The 12,171-nt window shown below is 48.0% G+C and overlaps 1 protein-coding gene across 1 annotated transcript; it reads left to right on the forward strand.

Moving 5' to 3' along the window:
• Positions 1 to 10,675: 10,675 nt before the first annotated feature.
• LOC139561533 (basic proline-rich protein-like) lies at positions 10,676 to 11,957 on the forward strand. The gene is made up of 2 exons (XM_071378776.1): positions 10,676 to 10,709; positions 11,335 to 11,957. Exons 1-2 carry the CDS (start codon positions 10,676 to 10,678, stop codon positions 11,955 to 11,957), a joined length of 657 nt encoding a protein of 218 aa, XP_071234877.1.
• Positions 11,958 to 12,171: the final 214 nt, after the last annotated feature.

The raw sequence follows: 12,171 nt of genomic DNA on the forward strand, positions 1-12,171 counted from the left end.
AAAATGATAAACTTGGATTAGCTAACACAACGTGTCAATGGAACACAGGAGAGATTGTTGCTGATAATGGGCCTCTGTACGTCTATGTAGATATGCCATTAAAAATCAGCCGTTTCCAGCTACAATAGTAATTTACAACATTAACAATGTCGTTGTCACTGTATTTCTGATCAGTTTGATGTTATTTTAATGGACAAAACATTTGCTTTTCTTTCAAAAACAAGGACATTTCTAAGTGACCCCAAACTTTTGTACAGTGGTGTATATATATATATATATATATATATGTGTATATTTATTTAACCTTTATTTAACTAGGCAAGTCAGTTAAGAACAAATTCTTATTTACAATGACGGCCTACCAAAAGGCAAAAGGCCTCCTGCTGGGGCTGGAATAAAAAATAAAAATTTAATAAAATATAAATATAGGATAAAACACACATCACAACAAGAGAGACAACACAACACTACATAAAGAGAGACCTAAGACAACAACATAGCAAGGCAGCAACACATGACAACACAGCATGGTAGCAACACAACATAACAATAACATGGTAGCAACACAACATGGTAGCAGCACAAAACATGGTACAAACATTATTGGGCACAGACAACAGCACAAAGAGCAAGAAGGTAGAGACAACAACACATCATACAAAGCAGCCACAACTGTCAGTAAGAATGTCCATGATTGAGTCTTTGAATGACGAGATTGAGATATAACTGTCCAGTCTGAGTGTTTGTTGCAGCTCGTTCCAGTCGCTAGCTGCAGCCAACTGAAAAGACGAACGACCCAGGGATGTGTGTGCTTTGGAGACCTTTAACAGAATGTGACTGGCAGAACGGGTGTTGTATGTGGAGGATGAGGGCTGCAGATAGGGGGGATAGGGGGGAGTGAGGCCTAAGAGGCCTAAGAGGGTTTTATAAATAAGCATCAACCAGCAGTAAAAATAAATGTTTTGTCGTACCCGTGATATACGGTCTGATATACCACTGCTGTCAGACAATCAGCATTCGGGGCTCGAACAACCCAGTTTATAATCAAAACTAACACTCTGGCCGTCTCACAATCTCACAACATTGATGAGGAAACCTGACTCTGGCCATATTGCATTAATACGTCGATTTTTTCCCCGCTGAAGCCCAAACCGAGCCGACACTTTTCCAGCTTAAGTAGATGATGACAGATGAGCGCAGTGTGTTGCCATATATTGGATTTCTTATTGAATAATATGATGGGAGTCACGGTGTCAAATAGAGCTGTCTGCCTGGCATACACTGAGACTATGACTGAGGTTTTCACATGATGAAGACTGTAAGTAGTTTCATTTGTGAACCCACTTTCAGCCTCCAGGCCTTCCAGATGGACTCACTGGGTAATGCCTAGAGATTTAGTATGATGTGAGTCATGCCATTAAATCCATGGCAAACAAAAGTCCATGGCAAACAAAAGTCAAAGTCAACACACACACACCAGGAAGACTGGTTTGTTAATGAGAAGAGAGCAGTTGACACATGGGACAGAGTTCATTGTGAGGAGGGCAGGCCGAGCAGAGCAGTCATCCCTCCAAGGAATTATGGGGACTTCCCTCGCTAGGAATTAGGGGTGGTCTATGGAAAATGTAAGAGACAGGGGCCACATTAGATCCCTGTTAGAACCAAGCCTGTTCAGCCTCAGATCCCTACTACACTACCCCATGAGCGGGAGGTGTGTGTGTGTGTGTGTGTGTGTGTGTGTGTGTGTGTGTGTGTGTGTGTGTGTGTGTGTGTGTGTGTGTGTGTGTGTGTGTGTGTGTGTGTGTGTGTGTGTGTGTGTGTGTGTGTGTGTGTGTGTGTGTGTGTGTGTGTGTGTGTGTGTGTGTGTGTGTGTGAGACTAACAAGCTGTGGTGGTATGGAAGTGTTTTGTGACCATGGACCGAGCTGTAATGCTGGAAAACATCCAGTGTTTATCTTGAAAGTCAGAGTTTGGCAACAGTGCAACTGTCCTGAAGAATGCTCCATAAAGTGACGAACATCGCTGCTAGCTAACACAAAAGAAAGCTGGCTTAAATTAAAGGCTCACACGAACCCCTCTTCCAGGGCTATCAGTGATCATGTTAAATTGAAGCAGATTGGTTGAAATGGTTCTGATAGTTTTACGACTCCATGGTGAAACTATAATAGCAATGCTATGCTAATACGCTGTGGGTCTGTGTGGGTGTTGGTAACTTGCTGGAGGGTTTGTCTTCTTTCTGTTGCATAAGAGGCATTGGTGCTGACAATAACTTATTAGGCCGCTGGTGTGACTCATTGAGAAACTGGTTCAAAGGGGAGAACAATACACTAATAGAGATCAACTCTAGTCCTTTTTATTATTACACTAACAAACACACACCTACAGCTGCATGCACAAACACGCACACACAGAAACACACACGTCTCTCACACACACACACACACACACACACACACACACACACACACACACACACACACACACACACACACACACACACACACACACACACACACACACACACACACACACACACACACACACACACACACACACACACACACACACGAACTCATATGCAGTTGCTCAAGAGACTCTATATACGTATAAGGTTACACATGCTTGCCTCTACGTGCATGTGCATCCACAGCCAACAGAACAACAGTGTGGTTGATTCATTGTCTCAATGTGCATACTGTTCAGTCTGAACTATTGTAATCAGTTGGACTGTTACAAACCAGTCCACTTATCCTCTACAGTCTTCAGCTGACTACTTGAGCCAGGGAAATGCTAGTTACCTAATCATGTGCAGTGTTGACCCCTTAGCTCAAATAACACAGTTGAACTGTAGGGTTCCATCTTTGAGAAACAGATCTACCCTATAGGGATAGACAGAGTGAAGTGTGTAACTCAATGCAATGGACAGGCAGGGGGAAGAGATCGTTCATTAGCTTTCAACCTCCTGAAACCCATCTGGAGGAGAATTGATTTAAAGGCCATGGGTGAAATATAGCTCCTTCCCTGGCCTTCGGACCACATTCACCCCTTAACACCCTGCTCCCTCTCCCCCCAAAATGCCTGAAATTCCAGGAAAATTTGGAGTGAAGTTTTGGTCTGGGCTCTATAAATCAGTGCTACACTCCCCAGCCGGTCCTTGTTTCAGAGGAACCAGGAGTGAAACATCACCACTCCCTCCACTCCTTAACCCCAACCTAACCAGGTGTCTGTTCAGCTTTGATTCAGACACTCTAACCAAAGATGGTGGATAAATGAAGATAGTTCACTCAGGCCGTTTACCATTGGAAAAAATGGTCAGTACTGGTCTACTTAAAAAAAAATGATTGAACCTTTATTTAACTAGGCAAGTTAGTTAAGAACAAATTCTTATTTACAATGACGACCTACCCCGGCCAAACCCAGACGACGCTGGGCCAATTGTGCACCGCCCTATGGGACTCCCAATCACAGACGGATGTGATACAGCGTGGATTCGAACAAGAGACTGTAGTGACACCTCTTGCACAGAGATGCAGTGCCTTAGACCGCACCACTTAAGGTCTGGCTCTCCCATAGACACCAATGCGATAGCAGCTGGGTCTGGTCTACCTAGATCATTGACTCACATTGAAACAGAAAAATTGAGGGAGTGGGATGTCTCGCTTCCTCTTCTGTCTCTGCTCTAACCACAACTGTCTCTGGTCCTGTCTGTCTGTTGCACCATAGTTGAGTCAGAGTCATGCTGCTCCAATCAGACCCTACAGGCCTTATTAACCTATTAATGCTGCTGCGTGTTAGTCACAGTGTCCTTTATAGGCCACAATCAACAGCGGTGCCTTCCATTCATCCCTCTGTGCCTGAGGCTGTTGCTATCTCTAACAGCCATATACCAGGAGGGAAAAGAGAGAAACAGTTAGGCCACAAACACCAAGGAAGCCATTGTTGTCATGGTGAAAATAACACAAACTATGTAGATGGTGGTCAGCGGAGATAATGAATGACTTGGGGATAGCATGCAATATAACAGCTGTCAATAATAGCACCCACACATTTAATGGGTGACATAAGAGGCATTTGTTATGATTCATGACATGCTGGATAGTCACATCAGTAATTAATTGGCCTGTAATTATAACGTGTAAAAGGATTGTGTGTGTGTGTAACTGGTCCTGATACAACCCAGCCCATGGGCCATGTGAGTGATAGACCTGTCTGCACATGCCCATTAAGCCGCAGTGAGGCAGTAGGCTGATTCATATGCAGGGCTAGGTTGGTTCGTTCACAGGTGAATAACACATCCATCAAAGGGCAGCAGCAGATGATCCTCTGTTCTGGGCCAGTCCAAGGAGAAGAGGAGTCATGACAGGACCTCTCAGCTCAGCTCTCATGAATAACACACAAACAGAGAACATCCGTAAACAGTTTAGAAGTTAGCCGTTTGTTTCAATTCTTTCCAAACGGGTGGGTGGGATGTAGGGATGAGGGGATTGGAGGGGTGAGAAGGTGAAAGAGTGAACCAGAGCAGTTGATATTCCCTCTGTAGGGGCCCAATAGGGCAGAGTGACATCATCAGCCTTCCTCTGCCTCCCCTGCTCCTATGGGACGTTCTGCCTGTACAAACAAACCCACCCTCTGGGCCTCTTGTCTAATGGGAACCAGACCTGCCCAGGCACTGAACCCTCTCTTTCCCTCCCTCCCTCCGTCTCTCTTTCTTTCTTTCGCTTTCTCTCTCTTTCTCTCCCTTTCTCCTTCCTTCCTCCTTTCTCTCTCTCTCCATCTCTCTCTCTTTCTCCCTCTCTCACTACACTCCCACACTCCACAAGCAACTACAGCTGAGGGATGCACTTCAATTATCCCAAACAGACCTGAAACTATTTCCTCTCTCTCTCCCTCCTTCTTTCCCACATAGCAATGAGTCATGACGTTCCACCTTTCCTCCGCTCTGGCTGACCTCTGTGACCTTGGAGCCACCAGACGCCCACCAACCTTTGCTTATCTCTCGCTCCCAATCTCCCCCTTGACCCTGCTCCTCCTCACAGTTACATGCTCTCTTTCTTGCCCTCCCAACCCTCCCTCCCTCCTTCCCTCCCTCCCTAACTCACTCACTCCCTCCCTCCCTAACTCACTCACCCCCTTTTCTCTTGCTGATTATTTAATCCCTGTAACACTTTAGTGTCACTCTGGCCCTTGGCAAGCTCTTCATCTTATGTGCTATTTTTCCTTGACCTAGTTTTGAGGTAACGCTTTTCAGCTTGTGAGATAATGCGCTCAGCGGTCTAAGGCACTGCATCTCAGTGCTAGTGGCGTCACTACAGACACCCTGGTTCGAATCCAGGCTGTATCCCAACCGGCCGTGATTGGGAGTCCCGTAGGTCGGCGCAATTGGCCCAGCATCGCCCGGGTTTGGTCGTGGTAAGCCGTCATTACAAATAAGAATTTGTTCTTAACTGACTTGCCTAGTTAAATAAAGGTTCAATATATATATATATATATATATATATATAATTAGACAGTGAGGGGCTATGCTAATTGGACAATCTCATGGCAGTAACTGCATCATTAGATTTCTAACCAATGAGGTAAGCACGTACTAATCACAGACTCTCCACTTGGCCAACAGAGGACGACGCACCATCTTGGACTGAGTGTCAGTGAGTGAGTGCAGTTCCTCTCTGAATGCAGGTCTGAATGTTCTTATTGTGTAAGGAGTATGTTCATAGTTTATCTGTGAATGTCCTCCCGGTCTCCTAGCAGTTATTTTATCTGAATGTTTTGTTTCACTACAGCATGAATCATGGCACAGAGACAGAGAGAAAGAGAGAGAGCGAGAGAGAGGGAAAGAGAGAGAGCGAGAGAGAGGGAAAGAGAGAGAGTGAGAGAGAGGGAAAGGGAGAGAGAGAAATGCTATCAAACCACAGGGACTCCATATCGAGTACAATGCAGAAAGGGCTGGTTGAGAGCGTAACGGATGACATTCACTTCCTAAGACATGAGGCACTGTTTTTATAGTACTTCCTTATCACTGGACGACTGTGTCACTGCTAATTAGCATATCTCTGGAAGATAGAGAACGACAGAGTATGTGTTGCTGCTGCCTTCTGTTCCACTGACTCGCTGTGTGTGTGCGTGCGTGTGCGTGCGTGTGTATGTGTGCGTGCACGGTGTGTACTAAGAGTGTGTGTCCAACACTATAACATGTGAGAAGGCCCTAAGGTGGTGTGTGCCAGAATCAGCAGCGGGTGGGGATTGAAATGTCCTGGAAACATAACAGAATGGTTGTAGAGGCAGCAGAGCAGCACCAGGAGAATGACTGGAGGGATTGGCAGGGATTCAGACACACTGGATCTTACTGTCCCTCCCTCCCTCCCTCCCTCCCTCCCTCCCTCCCTCCCTCCCTCCCTCCCTCCCTCCCTCCCTCCCTCCCTCCCTCCCTCCCTCCATCCATCCATCCCTCCATCCATCCATCCCCTACCTCACATCTGGGCACAGACCCACCAATGTCCCTGCAGGCAGAGTGCTCAGACTCCACAGCCTCCTCAGTGAATTCACCCCCACCCCTCTCTGCCCCCCTCTTTCCCTGGCCTGCTCTGTCTGTTTTTCTCCTTTTCTGTGGAGCTGCTGTGTGTTGCTTTCTGGCAGCGCTGCTGTCTTTGTGTCGTGAGTGCCGGGAGTGGCCAGGCCCCAACACACCCCTCTGGAGCAACAGTGTGTGTTTGTGCACCGTTAGCGGAAAGCCAGACCTGGCGGTAACAGACATGTACAGACTCACTGGGGATGACTGTCCTGGGGACTGAGGGAAGGAGGGAATGCAGGTGTGTCTGTGAAAGTGGTATAAATGATAGGTGAGTGTATGTGTCAGTTTGACTTTGTTCTTGTGAGTGACTGTGCGTGCAAAGTTTAACCTCAAAATCCTGATGCTTGTGCTCCCCAGTGCTGAATCGATCTGCCGTGAATGTCTGCTCGCAGCTCTCACATACCAGCTGGATGAAACACACTGTGAGCATTGATCAAAAATGGGCTTTCTCACTACTCTCTCTCTCTCTCCCGCTCCATTTCTCTCTCTCTCTCTTTTTCACTCTCTTATCTTCTTTCTTAGATAACACTTATTGTGAGAAATGTAAAAGGAACGGTTGTCTTGTAGGGCTTGACCTGATGATAAGGTAACGTGCACTGAGTCTACAAAATATTAAGAACACTCCTTCCATTACATAGACTGACCAGGTAAAAGCTATGATCCCTTATTGATTGGGGGGGGGGGGGTGCAACTCATTCCTAATGTTTGGTGTGCTCCATTATTTAAATAGGCCTAACCATTGCAATGTATGTATTGATACTTCACATCAAAAATCATAATAACCAATTACTTTGATAGCCTTTACAGACAGTGTTTATTCTAATCTAAGAGTTTGGTCGTGTAAATGTAATGTGACGAATAATCTATTCTACTCTAATCTAATGTGCACACTGGTGCGGACCCACTGCTGCCACTTCAAAGGCAACAATGAAGTCAAACAGGGAGTCAGGTACTTTCCATTCCTTCTTCAGAATCACTTAGAAATTGGAATGGATTGGAATGATCTTTCTTTTCACAGGTCGAGCGTTTCTCTAAATGGGGAATGGTTTTCTTGTCCAGAAGACAGAGGTTCTATCCAGAATGCAGTAAAAACACTCACATTGTCAAAGGTGTGTGTGTGTGTGTATATATGTGTCCAAGTGCACGTGCATATATGTCCGTGTGCGTGTGCACGTATGTGTGTGATCTTCCTAGTCCACAGTAGGGCCCCCTGAGAGAAAGAGCTGATGACTGCCCCCACACCTCCTCTGTGTATGGCAGCATGCCAGGTGGGTCTGTTCCTGTTGCTGCTGCCTGAGGAGAAGCAGCTGTAGAGTTGAATCAGCTCAGCTACAGCCTTGCCTAGGCGTTTCCTTCATGTCATCAGAATATAGCAATGGCACCCTGGCAGCAATAAACCGTCAGTCAAATTCATTGACTCACATCAGGGACAAAAGTTTCCAGTCAGTTTGTCTCTCTGTCTCCATGTTTTTACGACATATTGACTTGGGTTTTCACAGAAAGATACAGTAGCCTACAGCATGTGTCTAACCAAACAGACTGATCCTGTTCTCCATTCCTTTTGATATTTTGTGCTTCATTTACAACTTCTCTTTGTCGAATCTTTCTTCTCTTTTATTTTCTGTGGCTTTTCTGTTTCAGTCCTTCCTCTGCCACATTGCAGTCCAGTCTAGACCAGTTGTGAAAGTTCAGCTACTCGGACCTGGATCTAGAAATGCTTTTCACAGAGGGCCTTTTGGTTCCTTTTGGTTCCTTTTGGTTCCTGGTGGCACCTTCATTGTGGAGGACAGGCTCATAGTAAATGCTGGAATGGAATAAATGGAACGGTATCAAACACATGGTCCATGTGTTTGATACCATTCCATTCACTCCATTCCAGACACTATGATCAGCCGTCCTCCCCTCACCAGCCTCCTGTGGTTTCAATGCAGTTAAAGCTCTAGTCTATAAGTACAGATGTGTGACCATGATGATGTGGCATGAGCAGTGAGCACTAATGAGAATCAACTGAGTTAGGGGCCTCCACACCCCCTCCTTCCCTCCGCCAGACCTCTCTCCACTCCTCCACTCCCCCTCCTTCCCTCCGCCAGACCTCTCTCCACTCCTCCACTCCACCCTGAATAAAATATTGAGTGTGGGATTACTTTCACAAAAGGAGGAACACGAACCCCTGACTTCCTGCCCAGTGATGAGGTCACCGGTCTCTAAGGGAGTGTCTGTGAAATGCATGCTCAATATCAGCCCAAGCGATGGATGGCAGGGAGGAGAGGAGAGAGGGAGGGTGTGGAGGAGAGAGAGGGGGGTTGAGAGAAGAAATATGTGGAAGAGGGAGGGGGTGGAGAGTGAGGCGGGGGGACAGAGAGTGAGGGAGTGGAGGAGAGAAATGGGCAGAGAGAGGTAGAGGACTAGAGTATTAGAGGGGATGTGAGGTGGTAGTGGAGGGTGGCTGGGGAATGAGCTGGGGTGCGGGGGTAGGGGAGAGGTAGGTTTAACGTCCAGTTATTGTCTCTAGCGTGCCGCGGGCACTTGGCCTAGTACAGCATGTACTCATGTTATGGAGAAGGCTTGGCTAGCTCTTAAAAAATTACTCCAAGGGGGTGGGGGTGTGAACGCTCCACAGCCAGGAAAATCTCACGAAATGGGGGAGCGAGTTCCAGAGTTGGCCGAGAAACCCTCTTCTTTTCATTTATCACAGATGGCTCTATAACAATAAATTGCTCTGTGAGTGGAGACTAGGGGAGTATTTGCTTTGTGATCAGTCTTATGACCTATGGAGAGAGATATGGATCAGTATACTCCAATACCCAGCATGCTCTACTCCTCCCTGGGGCCTGCTTCATTCGTATCTGACAATGTTGAACCTTTCACCAACCTAGAATATCTTCCTGACAACCCCCAAATCCCTACAATAGCTCCTTTGGGGAAAAGGAACTATGAGTATTACATCAAATGTCCCTCCCTGTCCCATGTAACCCCCATGTAACCTGTTGTATCACAATCTGTTGTGAATCAGCTGGCTTCCCCGTCTCCCTGAAATTCTAGATGATAGAAGTGTGTGCTGCTGATTGGAGTGGGACCTGCTCTGTGTCTGCATGTGTCTCAGTGAAGGTCATGTGCTGTGTGTGAGCCATTAGCTACTCTGTTCCCTCTCCCCAGGCCCAGGGCAGCTGGCTGGGCCTGGGCTGCTGGGACGACTGATGAGGGGGGAGCACCTCGTGTACCCTGCCTGAGGCTGGGCCGGGCCGGCTGGGGGTGAGGATGGGATAAGGGTGTCTCTCTCTAACACACTCACACAAAGCCATTTTGTTTCTAGCCCAGGCCCAGATGAAACTGTTCTGTTGCCAAGGTTCCTGATCTCTACATCCTGCCTCCCATTGAAAAGGTCCAGTCTTCAAACGACTAGCAGGAACAAAGACTCATACAGCACACTGCATGGCGCTAGGTCACACACTCACACATTCCCACTGCCTATGTACACACTATCGCTCTGTCCCTTCACCCTTATCTCCCCTCCCTCTCTCCACCTCAGCCTCCTCCATCGCCCTCTCTCTCTCTCTGTCTTTTTAAAATTGCTCTAACATTCTCTGACCCACAAATGTAATTGACTACACACACACACACACACACACACATTTTACTATCCTTATGGGGACCAAACAATTGATTCCCATTCAATATCCTATTTTCCCTGACCTTAACCCTAGCTCTTAACTTTAACCCTACCCCAAAATCCTAACCCTAACCCTAACCCTAAAACTAAACCTAACCCAAACCTAACCCCTAAGCCTAAAAAAGCGGTCCCCACAAGGATAGTAAAAACCAAACCACACACACACACACACACACACACACACACACACACACACACACACACACACACACACACACACACACACACACACACACACACACACACACACACACACACACACACACACACACACACACACACACACACATACACACATTGAGACACACACACATTCTCCCTGCTCTTATTCCTCCTATGTCTCACCCCTGGGCAGTAACAGCATAATGCTTTCCAGATGCTATATATTCTCCACCCTTACCCAACTTTGGAAATGCCCCCCCTCTCAAGGCGTTAATGGTGCCCAGGAGGCCTCTGAGAGGGGGAAGGGGTCAGCAGCCCTTTCATGCTCCCACTGAGCTGCTAAAACAGTTCCCTTCCCTCCTTTCCTTTCACAAAGTAATCGTTGACCTGTCGTCTCTTTGCCCTGATCTGCAGGGTTACATACAGTACATGGCTGTGACGGAGTTGAAAGACATTCTGACAGTATTTCAGTACACAGATAAGCTCTAAAGCATATGTGAAAAGTCCACTGCTGTCCTTTCTCCAGATGGTTAGTGATGTTCATATTGGGTTTCCAGCTGTCTGCAGCCACTGGATGATGGGCTTAGGTTATTGGCTGTAACCATGGTGGGGTATCTGGTGTCGGTGGTCTGTTGTTCAGCGAGGTGCCTCGCTCCCTCTGTCTTCGTTCCTCTTACTGTATCGCCCAGTCTGAATGATGGACATCTATCCACTGTAGAAAATCAATGGCCAGTCAGTTTAGTCTCAAAAGCTGGTTTGGTTTACTGCCCTCTCTCCCCATACCCTGCTAATGGGAGAGGATCATTAAACCAGTGTGATTAAACCTCCATCTTAGATCTCTGTGTGTCATACAGGGATACATGCTGTAATCTGTTAGTGTGAATAGCTCCATCTTTAGGCTCATTCTGCTCCTCAGTATGAAACCTCATAAGGGCCACAAGGGATCCAGCCCCAGTCCATTCTGCCCCAGAGCACCAGACCCTCCAGTCCCAGAGCCCCAGACCCTCCAGTCCCAGTCCCCCCAGCCCCAGCCCCAGCCCCTCCAGTCTCAGAGCCCCAGTCCCCTCAGCCCCAGTCCCTCCAGCCCCAGAGACCCAGTCCCCCCAGCCCCAGTCCCTCCAGCCCCAGAGACCCAGTCCCCCCAGCCCCAGTCCCTCCTGCCACAGAGCCCCAGTCCCCCGAGCTCCAGAGCCCCAGTCCCCCCAGCCCCAGCCCCTCCAGCCCCAGAGCCCCAGTCCCTCCAGTCCCCCAGCCCCAGTCCCTCCTGCCCCAGAGCCCCAGACCCTCCAGTCCCAGAGCCCCAGTCCCCCCAGACCCAGTGCCTCCAGTCCCAGAGCCCCAGTCCCCCCAGACCCAGTCCCTCCTGCCACAGAGCCCCAGTCCCTCCTGCCACAGAGCCCCAGTCCCCCCAGACCCAGTGCCTCCAGTCCCAGAGCCCCAGTCCCTCCAGTCCCAGAGCCCCAGTCCCTCCAGCCCCAAAGCCCCAGTCCCACCAGCCCCAGAGCCCCAGTCCCTACAGCCAGCCCATGTCTATAATTCAAATCCCCCTCTTTAAAACAAGGACGAGACATCTCAATCAGCCGCCAGACTCCACTATAATGAGTGTTTTATTCATGTTGTTGTGCTTGACAACCTCAGGGTGGTTGGAAGAGGAAATATGAATATGAATGGTACAGAACTGAAATCAAGGATGGCTGTGGCACATACGCACACACACACACACACACACACACACACACACACACACACACACACACACACACACACAC

Source organism: Salvelinus alpinus, chromosome 1, assembly GCF_045679555.1.
Source record: "Salvelinus alpinus chromosome 1, SLU_Salpinus.1, whole genome shotgun sequence".
Taxonomy (NCBI): Eukaryota; Metazoa; Chordata; class Actinopteri; order Salmoniformes; family Salmonidae; genus Salvelinus; species Salvelinus alpinus.